General features: G+C 41.7%; 1 protein-coding gene across 1 annotated transcript in view; it reads right to left on the reverse strand.

Moving 5' to 3' along the window:
* ano2b (anoctamin 2b) overlaps positions 1–18,975 on the reverse strand; it is a 131,616-nt gene that overhangs the window by 78,354 nt on the left and 34,287 nt on the right. The window contains exons 5-11 of the mRNA XM_070896662.1: positions 18,558–18,706; positions 16,707–16,761; positions 15,745–15,796; positions 7,260–7,315; positions 4,408–4,449; positions 2,373–2,437; positions 1,609–1,743 (exon numbers count right to left, since the gene is read on the reverse strand). Coding sequence (XP_070752763.1) covers positions 1,609–1,743; positions 2,373–2,437; positions 4,408–4,449; positions 7,260–7,315; positions 15,745–15,796; positions 16,707–16,761; positions 18,558–18,706 — 554 coding nt within the window. The remainder of the gene's footprint in view (positions 1–1,608; positions 1,744–2,372; positions 2,438–4,407; positions 4,450–7,259; positions 7,316–15,744; positions 15,797–16,706; positions 16,762–18,557; positions 18,707–18,975) is intronic.

Genomic DNA, 18,975 nt, shown 5'->3' on the forward strand with positions numbered 1-18,975 from the left:
ATAGGTATATATTAGATCAACTCTTATTTTTGACGTTTGAAATTTGAGTTACTGGGGGAAACATTGGATGACAGAAAAATCCGAAAGTATTTTGAGCAATTTGTGGGAACCTGGTGGCTAGATTCTACAATGGCAGGGTGCAGACCCACTGTAAAATAGAAACTTTTGTGTGTATGGTAGGGTATGGTAGGGCTGTCTATGTAGACATAACATTTTTAATATATTATAGATAGATTACATAGTACAGAGGATTAGAGGGATATACCTCCTATAAAACTTTACTTCCTACTGTTACCTTCGCTATTATAAAATTGCATATCCACATCTATACTAAAAGCTACCTCTCTAAACTGCACATGCTGTAATTACACCCTCCTGCCAGTGGTGACACTGTAGTGCCTCAATGACACATAGAAACATAGAAACATAGAAAATAGGTGCAGGAGTAGGCCATTCGGCCCTTCTAGCCTGCACCGCCATTCAATGAGTTCATGGCTGAACATTCAACTTCAGTACCCCATTCCTGCTTTCTCGCCATACCCCTTGATCCCCCTAGTAGTAAGGACCTCATCTAACTCCTTTTTGAATATATTTAGTGAATTGGCCTCAACAACTTTCTGTGGTAGAGAATTCCACAGGTTCACCACTCTCTGGGTGAAGAAGTTCCTCCGCATCTCGGTCCTAAATGGCTTACCCCTTATCCTTAGACTGTGACCTCTGGTTCTGGACTTCCCCAACATTGGGAGCATTCTTCCTGCATCTAACCTGTCTAACCCCGTCAGAATTTTAAATGTCTTACAGTTGCCTAGTCTGCATAGTCTGTACTGCAGAGAAACTCCAATGCTCTACCCAACTCTACTTCTTTGTATCCTTGACAAACTCGTCTTCAATTTGTTATATCTCTGTTATGATATATTGCCTCTGTACTTAAAATGAATTTCCTGATTCATTTTTTCATTTAAATAGTAACAAAGATGCTCTGAGCAATTGGTATGGGTACTTTACACAGATATTAGTGGAGGCCAGCACAGTTCCAGTTGGAAGTGTGCCTGTGCTTGCTGCCTGCCATATTGGGGCCTTAATAATCCGAATAGCGCCCGTTCTGCAGACCAATTTCTAGGCCATTAAGCACTACCAGTATAAACTGCTAATTGTATTTGATGATCAAAAAGAATTAATGAGAAACTTCTTTACCCAGAAAGTGGTGACAATGTGGAACTTGCTACCACAGGGAGTCGTTGAGGTGAATAGTATAGATGCATTTAAGGGAAAGCTAGATAAGTACATGAGGCAGAAAGGAATATAAGGATATATTTATAGGGTGAGATGCAGTCGGGTAGGTGGAGACTCATGTGGAGCATAAACACCGGCACAGACCAGTTGAGCTGAATGGCCTGTTTCTGCGCTGTAAATTCTATGTAATTCTATGTAATAATAGTTTTTGGTGGGTACCATAAATCATTGTTCTTAACTTATGAAACAACAAGGCTCTAACATACAATAGATTGCAATTGCATTACTTTAGTAGAATTAGCATTTCTTATTTTCAGTCATTAAAATATTAGATTGGAAGAAGTGTCTCTTTTTTTGATTATAATAAAATCTTACCTGGGTATATCATGGTCTATTGTAACGCAACCATAAAAGAACACTATGATCCCAACCAGGGAGGCTGGCATCAGCAGTTGAGTATATAGTCCCAGCCATGCAAAGTACAGTCCAATCTTCTCTCCAAAATATTTCCTATGAAAGATGGGTATGTTAACAAACTATTGAACAGTTTAGTCTAATTGAAATATCATTAAACTAGTAGGAGGTAGGACAAAACCATCTGGATTAAATTCACTGACCCCACATTCCCAGTAAGGAACTGTGCTCAAAGGGAGTGCACATTGGAGAATCAGTTCTACAGGGTAATCCTATCTCCAACTCACCCTCCCTATGAAAGTCGTCCCTCAATGGGAGCATGAATCGGAGAATTTCCCCACCAAAAATGAACACAAGCTCTATCTAATTTTAATTGGCAAACTCGAGCACATGCAGTAATAGACATCAATTGAACAATGTGACAACACCTAATACACTGAATTGTGTACATCACAAAACATAATCCTGTTTACTTAAACATTTAATAATTATAATATCAAGTGCCCCAGAGAACAGCACAGTTCTAAACAGAATGCCTTATAACTGAGCGCTGCTAGTGTAGATCTCCTGCGATGGGAGTGCATATCGGGAATTCAGCCACAGTAAACGATTTATCTCCCAACCTCCATATCTGTACCACCATGTGATGTTTTAAAACAATATGATCTTTACAATTAAGAAAAGTTTTTCAGGAATCTCAAAAGAAAGAACATTTCGGAAACTACCTTATCAGGTCAATCGGCTGGTATTTATAAAACACTCCATATCGTGCCCATTCTTGATACAGCAGCTGTAAGGACAATAGAGGACACTAATATTTTACAACAGTAGTATTCTGGTATCTTCACAAATAGAAGGTTATGATAGAAAGCACAATGGCTCAATTTGCATGAAGTCAATAGCATCAGGTATTGGATTATTGACTAATTTGAATCTAGCTGCCAAACTGGGTGAATGCATTCTTCTATAATAAAAACAGAAAATGCTAGAAATCTCAGCAGGTCAGGCAGCATCTGTGGAGAGAAAGCAGAGTTAATATTTCGAGTCGATGACCCTTCTTCTATGAATGCATTCTTCTGTCTCATTTATAAGCTGATGATGTTTTGTGAGCTCAGCGCCTTTGGTACCCATTGTAGAAATACTAGGGGTAAATTGTGAGAGGTTAGATGGGAGTGCGCGTCGGAGAGTGGATTATAATCCTATAGGGTGAGTTCTGCAAACCAATGTTCTCATCTGCTGCAAAAGCAATATACTGTGGACACTGGAAATCAGAAATAAAAACAGAACATTTTCTGTTTTGATCCCATCTACTGAGTGCCCACACATTGCAACAGTTACTCTGTTTAGTTCTGCAGGCTTCTGATAAATAGGTGCCGAACAGTGTGATGATCTGAGTGCTTGCCCATTAATGGATCAGCTGTTATTGTAATCAACTAGAAACCCACTTCAATCTTAGACAAGCTGAGAGAGGCTCAGGATGGGCGTTTTAAGACATACTGCTGATTAAAGTTGGGTCTATCTTCCGACTCTTTCTCGCTATTTCTGTCCCTCTGTATGTTTAATCTTGATTTTGTATCCCTTCTACATGCCTCTCACATGGCTTTGATCACTACCTTTCTCTTTATATGTCTGTCTCTCCTCCATACTAACACACTTAAGATGAATTTTCCTCAATCTATTCAACTGTTTCTGGGGTGTTAGACAGTGGAAAATGTGCAAAGATCCACAACATTGGCTGTGCTTGATGCACATTCTATGGAACATTTCCGTCATAAGCTCCCACAAGAAACATGGGAAAACATTCAAATCGTAAGTAAATGATACGGGATGTATAAGAGCATTCTTAAAAACTGGTGGATACTCAGCATTCAGGAAAGAAAATGATGAGGACAGGGTTGTGATTTACATGCAATTTAAATACCTCCACCAACTTTAGATAGAATCCTGCTGCACTTTCCGGTTTTGGCCTTGGAAATGTGTGTCATACAAAAACTTTTTCATGCCATTAATGTCCAAGAACTGGCATTAGGGACAAGAATATCATCCCCACCAGTTTAAATTATAGATGGATAAAAGCATACAGATAGATAGAGGTAATATAACCCACTTAAACAATCATGTACGCTTCTATATCCCTGGACATTGTTATACACTTATCATCCATCATTACAACACTTATCATCCATCATTACAACAAAAGAATATTGTTGTTTTCTACATGTGCAATAGAATGGTTTTTATAACATTCTTTAGACGAGCAGCAAATCAAAAATGACCAAAATTGGGCAAAAATCAATGAAAGAAAGAAAGAAAGACTTGCATTTAAAGAGCACCTTTCATGACCACCAGACATCTCAAAGCGCTTTACAGTCAATGAAGCACTTTTGAAGTGTAGTTACTGTTGCAATGTGGGAAACGTGGCAGCCAATTTGCGCACAAGCAATCTTCCACAAACAGCAATGTAATAATGACCAGATAATCTGTTTTTTTGTTATGTTGATTGAGGGATAAATATATGTCATGGGATCTTTTACGTCCACCTGAGAGAGCAGACAGGGCCTCAAAGAAACCTAAAATTAGTCCAATTCAGATCATTTTGATGCCTCCTTTCGGATCATGCAATTCTCCCAATGGCCAACACACTTGGACAGTGCTATAAAGGGAAGTGCTGCTCAAGGTCACTGAAATATTGTCATTATATTGGCATCTGCACGTTTCAAAACTCGAAATCGATCTAAATAGATTTCACGATTACCCTACCTTGCGCTCATTTTCTTCTGGATCAGTGTCTTCATAATCACCCTTTAAAAAAAAAGATTTACATAGAATGTACAGTATAGAAACAGCCATTCAGCCCAACTCACCCATGTCAGTCTTTATGCTCCACACAAGCCTCCTCCCAACCCTCTTCATCTAACCCTATCAGAATAACCTTCTATTCCTTTCCCCCTCATGTGTTTATCGAGCTTCCTTTGAATGCATCTATGCTATTCACCTCAACTACTCCTTGTGGTAGCGAGTTCCACACTCGGTAGTGAGTTCCACATCCAAATATTAGTCATATTACTTAATGTGAACTAATATAACTAATGACTGTACTAGCCCTGGTAAACATTATTTACTGTGGGTGCAGTTTGTTGCTTGCTGTATATTTTTCTTTCCTTTATCTAAATTATTTTATTTTCTTCGCTTTTCAGGTCTGCGAGCATCGTGCACCATTTCATTACTACAAGGCTGTGCTGATAATTTTTAGGAACATCATCATCATAGGCAGTCCCTCGAATCGAGGATGACTTGCTTCCACGTCAAAAAGTTCACAGGTGTTTCAATGAAGGACCTAAAATTCCAGGTCTCCAACTAAGTCTTGAAGGGTGGAAGATGCCTTTGTGTGGATTTTTTTAACGTGTGGTGGCCGTTGCACACCAGCCACCACACGGGCTTGACAGAGCTAGGTCTTGGTCCAGTGGCAAGGATTAACCAGGACGACTGGAGGCCAGCTCTGCTGCACGGACCTAGTGTGCACATATAGCACAGTGTGGGCTGGCCCATGCTGCCCCTGGGCCCTCGGCTCTTCTGGGCCCCGAACTCATGCCTCTCCTGGGCCCCGATCATGTTGCTCTGCAATCTCTCACCGCTCCTTTGCCCCAACCTCGCCGCTCCTGCTGTACTTGCCCATGCTCCAATTACCAACCTGGATCTTGATGAACATAGGAACAGGAGTAGGCCATTTAGCCCCTTGAACCTATCCCACTGTTCAATGAGATCATAGCTGATCTGCGACCCAACTCTATATATCCGCCTTTGGCTCATATCCCTTAATACCTGTGGTTAACAAAAATCTATCAATCTCAGATTTAAAATTAACAATTGATCTAGCATCAATTGCTGTTGCATAAAAGAATTCCAAACATCTATCACCAAGTGTTTCCTAATTTCACTCCTGAAAGGCCTATCTCTAATTTTTAGGTTATGCCCCCTAGTCCTCGACTCCCCAAACAACTGAAATAGTTTCTCTCTATCTACCCTATCTGTTCCCCTTAATATCTTGAAAACTTTGATCAGATCACCTCTTAACCTTCTAAATTCTAGGGAATATAGGTCCAAAATTCCACGTGGACTTTTTTTGGCTCAGTTATAGAGGTTCCTCCGATTTTTTAGTGGCCGACTGCGGCAAAAAAAATGTTCCAAGTTTCGCCGGAATAAACTTTGAATTTGGAGCAGTGCAGATTGTCCTTAAGCTCTGTAGCTGGAGCTTAAGATCTGCGCCAAAAACAGGTTGCCAGGGTAACGAGGGACACACTGAAGGGCTGAGGCTGGAAGGTGAAACATGCAAGATGCAGCAAGACATAAGCAATTGTAGTGTCCCGGTGTCACTGCTGTCCCAGGCCGAATGCCCCTCACCCCCGGTATTGCTCCTATTTCGGGCCAAATGCCCCCGCCCCCTGCCCACGGCGATGCTATCCCAGGCTGAATGCCCCCCACCCCTGCTGCTGCTCCTATTTTGGGCCAAATGCCCACCGCCCCCCTTCCCCCTGTCTCCTTGCCGCTGCTATCCCAGGCCGAATGCCCCTCCCACCCCCCTGCCACTACTATCCCAGGCCGAATGCCCCCCCCCGCCCCCTGCCGCTACTATCCTGGGCCAAATGCCTGCCCCTGCCCCCAGTGCCGCTCCTATCCCAGGCTGAAAGGCCCCCCCGTCCCTGGTGCCGTGTCTTCAGCTTTGCTAATACAATGGCGTCTTCTCTGCGTTGGTTTTCTCTTCTCTGCGTCAATTTTCTTAAGTATATGTAAGGTTTTTCAGAACGGTGGACTGCACTGTTTTTAAAAAAACCCTACTTGGTCAAACTCGCTTAAATGACCAGAAATGGTGCATCAGGTAGGTTCTGCCCCCAGTGACGTCAAAAAATCGGGAACTAAAAAAATCGGACGTAAGTACTTTAGAATGGAGGAGAAACTTCGGCAAAACTTGCCGATTTTAGTCTGCTCCAAAAAAAAAACAGCGTAGGCAAAATAAACGACGCAGAATGGTGGTGAAAATTCAGCCCATACCTACGCTGCACTCCCTCCGAGGCCAATATATCCTTCCTAAGCTGTGGTGCCCAGAACTGCTCACAGTACATTTGTTGCCAGGTTTCTCGGTCAAGGTACAGTACTTAAGTCAGATACAAGTTTGGACTCTCTGAGGGTAATTCTGCCTTTGGCCGATAGTGTAAAATGGACGATATCCAATCGGCTGCCCGATGCACAGCTCTTCCTTCAAATCTTTGACTTCACAATATTGACCTCAATGGAAGTGAAAATGGGGAGAGATGTATCGGCTGATCTGTTAACGCCCATTTTACACTATCGTCCAAAGTCAGAATTACCCCCTTCCATCTATAAATCACTCCTTAATCTTGTTCCATCTCTTACTTTCATTCACCACTTGCCCATGATGGCATTGTTGCGATAAGCAACTCACTATGTTGATAGTCACAGCATCAGTTCACTTGGCACCACGCTGTGTACAGCTCACTTGAGCAATTCCATTCTCTGCCATCAAGCCACACATTTTGTGTACTTCTAAGTCATCCCATTTAGAAAACAATGTACGGCAATAAATATCTACTTACATCATGAAGGGGGTAAGCTGAATCATAAACTCCATTTGCTAGTAAAGCGGTTATACCTGAAAAATAGTTTTACAGTTAGAACCAAGAAAATTGCCACTATTGCGGGTAGAATGTTCCCGATGTTGGGGAAGTCCAGAACCAGGGGACACAGTCTTAGGATAAAGAGTAAGCCATTTAGGACTGAGATGAGGAGAAACTTCTCCACTCAGAGAGTTGTTAACCTGTGGAATTCCCTGCTGCAGAGAGTTGTTGATGCCAGTTCATTGGATATATTCAAGAGGGAGTTAGATATGGCCCTTACGGCTAAAGGGATCAAGGGGTATGGAGAGAAAGCAGGAAAGGGGTACTGAGGGAATGATCAGCCATGATCTTATTGAATGGTGGTGCAGGCTCGAAGGGCCGAAGGGCCTACTCCTGCACCTATTTTCTGTTTCTATATCCCAGCCTATAATGGAGTCAGAAACTCAACAGTATCTCATCTTATAACCGAGGGGGAGACTTTCACCTTCATTTTTGGCGGTTTTCTTGGCGGTACAGCTGTTTTGGGGAGAGAAACCGCCCGGCGAAAGTTTCCCCCTTAGTTTTGAATGGTACTGCCCAAATCTCAAACACCTGCCCGGTGCACCGCCAAGAAAATCGCCAGGGCGGAAGTTTGGCCTCAATGGAAGCCTGTTCCAGATCGCCGAGGGAACCGCCCTGTGAAAGCTGCTTAAACAGAGTGGTAGGTGAGTGCTCTACAAAGAAAGGTAAGTTAAAAGTTCTTTTTTTTTAAAATTGTAAAATGGCGGTTAGCTTTAAAACTGTCTTGGGAATGTTTTTTAACTTTTAATTTTTTTTTTAAGTGAAAATATTTTTTTTAAGTTTTCCCCCCTCCCTAGTCCCAACGGCAGTCTCGGAATAAATTTTTTCAAAATCTTAAGAACCGCCTGTTTCACCTAGTTTCGCCTTTAATCACCGAGAAACCACCGAGAATACTGGTGCAAGATCCATTTTCTCGCCAGCGATTATTTTTAACTTAATTATGGAAATTCTCGCCAGCGTTAGTTGTAAAACGTTAGCGGTTTTTCTGGGCGGGCAATCGAGTGTTGAAGGGCTCTCGGGAAAGTCTAGCCCCATATCTTTCAGTCAAAGAATTACCAGTGTCCCAGCCTACAATGGTAGCCTTGAGTCAAGGCTTCACTAGTATCACAGCCTATAATCATAACTGAGTCAGGACTCATCAATATCTCAGGCCTAGAACCATAGGCTGGAATCAAAGGCTGCACTGCTTATAGTAGAACTCCAACATGATGTGAAGCCACTTTCAAAAAGTGCCTAATAAGTCCACAGGACCTCTTTGGAATTTAAAAACTTTTAAAATATTTTTTTCAATGATAGAAAGAAGCAGACACAAATACCCTACCCTCCTGACGTTGACAATCATCGACCTGGGAGCAGAGCTCTGTGCCTGCATATATCCAGGCCCAAAATTACAGACCTCATTTGTGGCTGACCTCAGTGTAACCTCCAACAATGCACAGTCAGTTGTATATCTCCAGTCTACTAGCTGCACCCCACAGACCACAGATACTGGCAGGTACGTATAACTGCAGCCTAAGACACAGGGGATTTGGCATTACATTCTACGAAAATTAATGTGTGGAATTCCATTGTGACTGACTACCGCTTCCATTAAAATAGCAGCCAAAGGCATGTCATGTGAGTATATTAAATATTCATATACTCATATTCACACATCGTAAGTTCAAGGGCAGGCTTTTTCTTTCACAAGTGAAAAGATTAGCAGTAGTTTATAATACCCATGAACACTCCAAATAGCATGCAGATTTCATTGGACAACCTGTGCCGTGTTTAACCAAAATGGCGACAATACAATGACCTCTACAAAACAGAACAGCTTCCATTGTAAGAAATGGGCAAGCAAGTCAAGCATTAAACAGCAGGTGCATTCCAATCGATTGTTACATTAGTCTAGTTCGATAGGTTAATGTAGTTCACTCAGCGACCCCTTCTTTCTCTGGTTTACAGCCTGTGGTGACAGGCAGCCTTTTGGTTGCAAAGCAGATCTTTCGGTTCAAACCTCCATTCACGCGCGATTGTAAAGTATCCCGATAGTGTCATGAGCACCAGGAACCAGTGTTCCTATTTATCAGGGAGCATCAAGCTTTAATTTGTTTCAAGTCAGCATTCCTAATGTAGCCCACAGAGGGAATTTCGAATCATGCTGTGGAAGTCAATCATAAGAAAGTTGCTTTTGTCCACTTCACAACCCAACACTTAGGAACATAGGATCAGAAGTAGGCCATTCAGCACCTCGAGCCTGTTCCGCCATTCAATTAGATCATGGCTGATGTATATCTCAATTCCATCGACTCATCTTGGTTCTGTAATCTTGAATACCCTTGCCTAACAAAGATCTATCAATCTCAGTGTTGAAATTTTCAATTGAATTAGCCTCAACAGCTTTTTGGAGGAGACAGTTCCAGATTTCCACTACCATTTGTATGAAAAAGGGTTTTCTGACATCAACCCTGAACAGCCTAAATCTAATTGTAAGATTATGCCCCCCTTTCCCTAGACTCCTCCAACAGAGGAAATAGTTTCTCTCTAACTACCCTATCAACTCCTTTGATCATCTTAAATACCTCAATTAAAACACCCCTTAATCTTCTATAGTCAAGGAAGTACAAACTTATGCAAGTTGGATGACTGTTGTTCTCAAGGCTAGCTTTAAAATCAGTTACTGTCTATGCTGCAGTAAACACATAAGTGGGACTGGTTTTAATTGCATTGGGTGTTAATGTGTGCATCGTAAGTAAGTGCTAATATAAAACATGCAAAAGGAGGATGGCACAAAAAATACCTAGGGGAATTGGGGTAGACTGCAGAACACAAATGGAAAGTTCTGGATAACCAAAGGATCTTTAAGAGCTTTAGGCAAACTAAAGAAGTACAAACAGCAGGGATTTGTTTTATTTTGTTGTAAAAGAAGGCTGCACTCTCAGCCCTCTGGGAAGCTCAGATGTGAAAGAATCAGCATGGTGGGTTCTGATATACAGGTTGCTGGGAGTTTTAAAATACCATTCACAATTAATGAAATCCAACAGACTCAGCATTGTGCTACCTACATATAAAACCACATAGGCCGTAGATCTATAATAGGAGGTTGTGTTTGAACTCGAGTTAATTATTTGGTAAATTGTTATCCAGTCGCTATTAATGTCAGCAGGAAAAACAAGCATTTGGACATGTTTGGACAATTATTCCCATGATTGGGTAATATAACAATAGCTAAACCTGTTTAACCTGACACTTGTTTTATTTATGGGTTAGGACTTCCATGCGAGTTCCCCAATATCCCACAATGGAAACCTCAGGGAACATTCCTGGAATCTCTAAAGTAAATCCCCGATTTTAATTGAGGGCAGGAATCAGGCAGATGGGCAGCTAAATGGGTGGCAAACCCTCCTGACCTCGGCAGTTTCATCCCAGGGAGATTTTAACTCCTGGGCCTCATCTGCATGTCTGTTGCCCGGCCAATATTGGTGGGAAGTAGCAGCGGGCCAGAGGGTGGAGTAGACTGTTGGGCGGCAGCTGGTTGGTGTCTGGGCCGAAGGACTGATCCCCGGCATCCAGGCAAGCTGTGAGGAGGACACAAAGAGCCTGCAAAGGGATATAGACAGATTGAGTGAGTGGGCAATAAGGTGGCAGATGCACTATAATGTGAGGTTATTCACTTTAATAGGAAGACTAGGAAAACAGAATATTTTTAAGTGGTGAGAAATTATTAAATGTTTGTGTTCAGAGAGATTTAGCTGTCCTCGTACTGGAAACACAGAGAGTTAGTACACAGGCACAGAAAGAAACTAGGATGGCAAATGGCATGTTGATCTTTATAGCAAGGGGTTGGAGTGCAAGATTAAGGAAGTCTTACTACAATTGTACAAGGCTTTGGTGAGACCACACCTGGAGAACTGTGTACAGATTTGGTCTTCTTATCTGAGAAAGGACATACATGCCTTAGAGGCGTTGCAATGAAGGTTCACTAGATTGATTCTTGGGATGAGCGGGCTGTCCTATAAGGAGAGATTGAGTAGAATGGGCCTATATTCTCTGGAGTTTAGAAGAAGAAGAATGAGAGGTGATCTCATTGAAATGTATAAGATTCTGAGGGAGATTGACAGGGTAGATGCTGAGAGGTTGTTTCCCCTGGAGAGTCTGGAACTAGGGGGCATAGTCTCAGGATAAGGGGTCGGTTATTTAAGACTGAGATGAGGAGGAATTATTTCTTTACCCAGAGGGCTGTGGATGCTGAGTCTCTGAATATATTTAAGGCTGAGGTAGATAGATTTTTTGAGTCTAGCAGAATCAAGGGATATGGAGATTAGTCGGGAAAGTGGAGTTGAGGTCGAAGATCAGTTATGATCTTATTGAATGGCGGAGCAGGCTCAAGGGGCCGTGTGGCCTACTCCTGCTCCTAATTCTTATGTTCTTATGTTCTAGTTCGCCGGAGGATAAGAACATAAGAACATAAGAATTAGGAACAGGAGTAGGCCATCTAGCCCCTCGAGCCTGCTACGCCATTCAAAAAGATCATGGCTGATCTGGCCGTGGAATCAGCTCCACTTACCCGCCCACTCCCCGTAACCCTTAATTCCCATATTGGCTAAAAATCTATCTATCTGTGATTTGAATACATTCAATGAGCTAGCCTCAACTGCTTCCTTGGGCATAGAATTCCACAGATTCACAACCCTCTGGGAGAAGAAATTCCTTCTCAACTCAGTTTTAAATTGACTCTCCCGTATTTTGAGGCTGTGCCCCCTAGTTCTAGTCTCCACGACCAGTGGAAACAACCTCTCTGCCTCCATCTTGTCTATCCCTTTCATTATTTTAAATGTTTCTATAAGATCACCCCTCATCCTTCTGAACTCCAATGAGTAAAGACCCAGTCTATTCAATCTATCATCATAAGGTAGCCTCCTCATCTCCGGAATCAGCCAAGTGAATCGTCTCTGTACCCCCTCCAAGGCTAATATATCCTTCCTTAAGTAAGGTGACCAAAACTGCACGCAGTACTCCAGGTGCGGCCTCACCAATACCCTGTACAGTTGCAGCAGGACCTCCCTGCTTTTGTACTCCATCCCTCTCGCAATGAAGGCCAACATTCCATTCGCCTTCCTGATTACCTGCTGCACCTGCAAACTAACTTTTTGGGATTCATGCACAAGGACCCCCAGGTCCCTCTGCACCGCAGCATGTTGTAATTTCTCCCCATTCAAATAATATTCCCTTTTACTGTTTTTTTTTCCAAGGTGGATGACCTCACATTTTCCGACATTGTATTCCATCTGCCAAACCTTAGCCCATTCGCTTAACCTATCTAAATCCCTTTGCAGCCTCTCTGTGTCCTCTACACAACCCGCTTTCCCACTAATCTTTGTGTCATCTGCAAATTTTGTTACACTACACTCTGTCCCCTCTTCCAGGTCATCTATGTATATTGTAAACTGTTGTGGTCCCAGCACCGATCCCTGTGGCACAGCACTAACCACCGATTTCCAACCTGTAAAGGACCCATTTATCCCGACTCTCTGCTTTCTGTTAGCCAGCCAATTCTCTATCCATGCTAATATATTTCCTCTGACTCCGCGTACCTTTAACTTCTGCAGTAACCTTTTGTGTGGTACCTTATCGAATGCCTTTTGGAAATCTAAATACACCACCTCCAGCGGTACACCTTTATCCACCATGCTCATTATATCCTCAAAGAATTCCAGTAAATTAGTTAAACATGATTTCCCCTTCATGAATCCATGTTGCATCTGCTTGATTGCACTGTTCCTATCTAGATGTCCCGCTATTTCTTCCTTAATGATAGCTTCAAGCATTTTCCCCACTTCAGATGTTAAACTAACCGGCCTATAGTTACCTGCCTTTTGTCTACCCCCTTTTTTAAACAGAGGTGTTACATTAGCTGCTTTCCAATCCGCTGGTACCTCCCCAGAGTCCAGAGAATTTTGGTAGATTATAACGAATGCATCTGCTATAACTTCCGCCATCTCTTTTAATACCCTGGGATGCATTTCATCAGGACCAGGGGACTTGTCCACCTTGAGTCCCATTAGCCTGTCCAGCACTACCTCCCTAGTGATAGTGATTGTCTCAAGGTCCTCCCTTCCCACATTCCCGTGACCAGCAATTTTTGGCATGGTTTTTGTGTCTTCCACTGTGAAGACCGAAGCAAAATAATTGTTTAAGGTCTCAGCCATTTCCACATTTCCCATTATTAAATCCCATTTCTCATCTTCTAAGGGACCAACATTTACTTTAGTCACTCTCTTCCGTTTTATATATCAGTAAAAGCTTTTACTATCTGTTTTTATGTTTTGCGCAAGTTTACTTTCGTAATCTATCTTTCCTTTCTTTATTGTTTTCTTAGTCATTCTTTGCTGTCGTTTAAAATTTTCCCAATCTTCTAGTTTCCCACTAACCTTGGCCACCTTATACGCGTTGGTTTTTAATTTGATACTCTCCTTTATTTCCTTGGTTATCCACGGCTGGTTATCCCTTCTCTTATCGGCCTTCCTTTTCACTGGAATATATTTTTGTTGAGCACTATGAAAGAGCTCCTTAAAAGTCCTCCACTGTTCCTCAATTGTGCCACCGTTTAGTCTGTGTTCCCAGTCTACTTTGGCTAACTCTGCCCTCATCCCACTGTAGTCCCCTTTGTTTAAGCATAGTACACTCATTTGAGACACTACTTCCTCAGCCTGAATCTGTATTACAAATTCAACCATACTGTGATCACTCATTCCGAGAGGATCTTTTACTGGGAGATCGTTTATTATTCCTGTCTCATTATACAGGACCAGATCTAAGATAGCTTGCTCTCTTGTAGGTTCTGTAACATACTGTTCTAAGAAACAATCCCATATGCATTCTATGAATTCCTCCTCCAGGCTACCCCGTGCGATTTGATTTGACCAATCGATATGTAGGTTAAAATCCCCCATGATTACTGCCGTTCCTTTTTCACATGCCTCTATTATTCCCTTGATTATTGTCCGCCCCATCGTGAAGTTATTATTTGGGGGCCTATAAACTACACTCACCAGTGACTTTTTCCCCTTACTATCTCTAATCTCCACCCACAATGATTCAACATTTTGTTCATTAGAGCCAATATCGTCTCTCACAACTGCCCTGATATCATCCTTTATTAACAGAGCTACCCCACCTCCTTTCCCTTCTTGTCTATCCTTCCAAATTGTTTGATACCCCTGTACGTTTAATTTCCAGTCTTGGCCACCCTGCAGCCACGTTTCTGTAATGGCCACCAAATCATACCCATTTGTAATGATTTGTGCCGTCAACTCATTTACTTTATTTTGAATGCTGCGTGCGTTCAGTAGAGTGTTTTAATACTAGTTTTTAAACCATGATTTTTAGTTTTGACCCCTCCTGCAGCCCCTTTATATTCATACATATCGTCCCTTCCTATCACCTTGTGGTTTACACTTACCCCAGTGCTACTCTGCTCTGTTGCCTCCTGCCTTTTGCATTCTTTCTTGGGGTCCTGTTCATCTGCACTCTCACCCACTCTAACTAGCTCAGAGTCCTCTCCTGGGTTCCGAATACACCTCGCATTGAGGCACCGAGCTTTCAGGCTTGCCTTTTTATTATACTTTGACCCTTTAGAATTTTGCTGTACATTGGCCCGTTTTGTTTTTTGCCTTGGGTTTCTCTGCCCTCCACTTTTACTGATCTCTTTTCTGGTCTTTTGCTTCTGTTTCAGAAGGGTCTTGCGATCAGAATAGGAGGGGAACCCAGGGCAGGGAAGGTCTAAAGGTTCCTTGTGGGGCTAGATGAGCGCACCTGCTCCTCCTGGCCCCACAAGGAAAGTGGAACAAAATCATACCACTTTGGGCCTCTCTCCCACTCAAGCCATTCATTAAAATAGCAGTGGGGCCCCTAATGATGTAACCGGAACCGAACTGCATATTTAAAGAAGAACCTGGCTGGTCTTCAGTGGGTCTTGTTATCGCCCACTCAGAAGGGCAGGTAAGAATTGAATACTGCAGGAAGGGAGTGAGACGTAGACAGCAAGTTTCCCGGCCGATTTCATCTGCCTGACTGTCTGGTTTCAGCCGGGCAAGCAGGGTTAAAATCGTCCCTGAAGTTCCATTGTCTAAAGCACCCTGGTTCAGACTCTTCATCGGAATCCTAGTCTGCATTTCCCAGATCTGCTGTACTATGAATTTAATCCCTTTGAGAGTGACATTTAAATTAATAGAAACATTTTTAACATAATAGTTCCCCAAGCTCCTCTTGCAGCAGCAAAGCTAGGAAAACGTTTTAACATCAATGATCAATATCTGACTGAAGCAAACAACACTCCAAAAGGTGACAAATTTATATGTCCATAAGAATTGTTTTAAAACCACCCTGAATGATGCCGCAATGGATTGTGAAAGGATCTTACCCATATTATATCTGGCTCTTGTACAGGATGTTCGTTTTAAAATTTCATAAACCTGTAAGGAATAAAATAATAGTCAAAGATCACAACTAGAACTATATCTACATCTACTTTGAGAGAGCAGGATGTCCCAACTTGAGACCACAAGCTGCTATTGGACCCCTGGCAACTGAGTTCTAAATAAGCTTATATGTCTTATCGCCTCACTCAGGTCACAGAATGCACAGAAGGCTATGTAACTGAATAGCTGGTGCAAGTTCCCAGCGTTTGCATTACATTGCACATTTTGCTTTCAAAGGCCGCTTAGCATGGATACAAGATAAGCTCTGTGTACAATGGACCTCTTAAAGGGGGACAGACACAGCTTTTTTTTAGATGTTTACAGTACATTGGGGGGGGGGGAGGGGAGGGGTGGTTAGATTTATTTTAATAATCCTGAATTAATATGTATTTATGGAACCATTTTTATCTACCCATTACAGTAAATTTGTTCTTAAACATCCCAAAATAAAATCCATTATTGCTCGCTAAGTCACCAGAAGCAGTCATAAAATTCCAGCAGAACAGGAACAGATGAGAAAGAAAAGGAATTCTTCCAATACTAACTTTCACAGGAGTTCAGGAAACCACTGGGGGATTCAGACTCAATTTACATGGTGGGCCTGATCTATCATCCTGGCATGAGGCAAAGGGTCACATTCAGCAATTGTTAGTTGGACACGGGGTAGAAATTGGTATGTGTTCTGCTTGTTTTTTGGACATAAAACAAGTGCAATGTATACTCATTTCTATACTCATTTCTGAGTGTGAGGTCCTGATATATTGGTCCTCACTGTTTTTAGGCATACCAGGCAGCTGCCTCAAATCAAACAACAACAAAATCTAGTGGCGGGATGCCAATAGGTGCTTTCATGGTCAAAGTAGTTTAAAGTGACTCTACTCCATAAAGTTTGAGTCCGACTTACTATTCGACTCCGGGTTGAATTGTCGAAAAAGGTTTCCTTATTTGTTATGTTGTACCTGTAAAAAATAGAGATATAACTCATTGTTTGTGCATTTACTTTCCCCTTCGCTTCATCCCCTCATTAGTAGCAGCATCTTTAGACATACTTTCTAGAACCCCATGCTTAAACCCCGACACCACTCCACCAAAAAACTTTTCAACCAAACTTTTCCCCCAGCCCTCACACCATGTTTCACTATTCACTCCTTTATTTCTGATATTTTTTTTCATCTCACCTCGATAAAGTGCCTTGGAATGTTTTCTGCACTATCGTTAAAACAACAACAACTGCTCATGTTAAACTGGATAAGCACATTAAAGATACGGGGAGATGGGGAGGGGTTGAATTTCCACCGAGGTTCTCGGCTCGTCCAGTGTAACTTGGGCAGAAGAGCCATGAAATCCCTAGAAAAACGGTGATGAGTGGTAGAATTCCAGTGGAAATTGATCCTCACTACATAATGCAAGCTCTTGTTGTTATTATCATGGGGAATTCCCAGGGAACATCACAGGTGAAGCAGACACACACCTCTTTTATTCTAATGACCTGTCCCATCTCACCACACTTCAAGCAACACATGAGCCCAAGTGGAATTTTCAGTCCTTTGTCTTTCAAACATTTATCAAACTTATTTTCAATACCTTTTGAAAGAGTTAGAATCATAGAATTCCATCTTTTCAAAACATTAATATAATATCTCCAATGAGTTGTAGTATGTGTGGTCTTGGATAGCTCAATGATAAGAATCACCTGCATCTCATTAGTTATAAAATTCTCTTCACTACTGAACATAAATTCATGTTTTATACTCATCCCATAATTATCCTTATTTTTTATTGAATAAATATTTGAAAAAGAAAACATTTGAAAAGGTATGTGGAGAGGAATGGGACCAAGTGGAGAGTCCTATCAAGAGGCATCACAGTCATGATGGGCTGAATGATCTCCTTCTGTGCTATAAAACTTTATGATTGTATGATTCTATTCTATCAGAGTGTCAGCTGTGGCTCAGTGGATAGTGCCCTCGCCTCTGAGTCAGAAGGTTGTGGATTCAAGTCCCACTCCAGAGACCTGAGCACAAAAATGTAGCTGACACTCCAGTGCAGTACTGAGGGAGTACTGCACTGTCAGAGCTGCCGTCTTTTGGATGAGATGTTAAACCGAGGTCCCGTCTGCCCTCTCAGGTGGACAGTAAAGATCCTATGGTACTATTTCGAAGAAGAGCATGGAAGTTATCCCTGGTGTCCTGGCCAATATTTATTCTTCAATCAACATCGCTTAGAAACAGATTATCTGGTCATTATCACGTTGCTATTTATGGGAGCTTCCTGTGTGCAAATTGGCTGCTGCGTTTCCTACATTACAACAGTTACAACAGTGCTTACACCTCAAAAACTACTTCATTGGCAGTAAAGTACTTTGAGATGTCCAGTGATCATGAAAGGCACTAAAAAAATGCAAGTCTTTCTTTTTTTATCCTCTACGTATTAAATTAACGCCATTTTGTTTTTGATTAAATGAAGCCCAATCAATTTATACAAATGCATTTTTTAATAGCCAGAGGCAATTAATAACCCCACAAAGTCCAGAATATGCTGATAATTATTTTCTTATGGCAGCTGATATTTAAAACAAATTATGAACTATAGATTTTGCTGATAAATTCCAGGATCGTTTGGCCACTGCAATTGTCCTTCTCTTGCGTTCCTCTAACCTTTGATGTTACATCAGAACCTCTAAAAGTTAGTAATAACAAATCTTATTTAAATTATGTGCATTCCAAAATGATGCATTTTTGTGAGAACTACTTACAAATGGATCTTGTCTCTGGTGAAAGGGTGCGAGAGGTGCTTGCTTGTCTGGATCAACAGTCCAACTTTTGGCTGTAAAGGCTTTGTGATCTTTTGCCAGATTGAGTTCATTTTTGCTGTTATTCCACCCTCCTGTTTTATTTCAAAAGCCTGAGAAAGAATGAAAGCAGTTCAGTACGAACGCTCAAATAAATTACTGCCGAATAGGACCATCCAGAACCGTTGTCATTTTCCCCCGAGCATGAAGAGTAATTCTTTACCTACCACTTTGCAATAGTCTATTATAAAAGCTGGGTTTATTTAGAATTTATATTTTAATTTGTTTCTTCCTGCTCCCTCCAAAATACCTTTCAGAGCATGATTACAATTGTGAATAGCCCTTTCCTAAACTGGATATTTCATTTTGAAAAATATATATC

This window comes from Pristiophorus japonicus, chromosome 13, assembly GCF_044704955.1.
Source record: "Pristiophorus japonicus isolate sPriJap1 chromosome 13, sPriJap1.hap1, whole genome shotgun sequence".
NCBI classification, from domain to species: Eukaryota; Metazoa; Chordata; class Chondrichthyes; family Pristiophoridae; genus Pristiophorus; species Pristiophorus japonicus.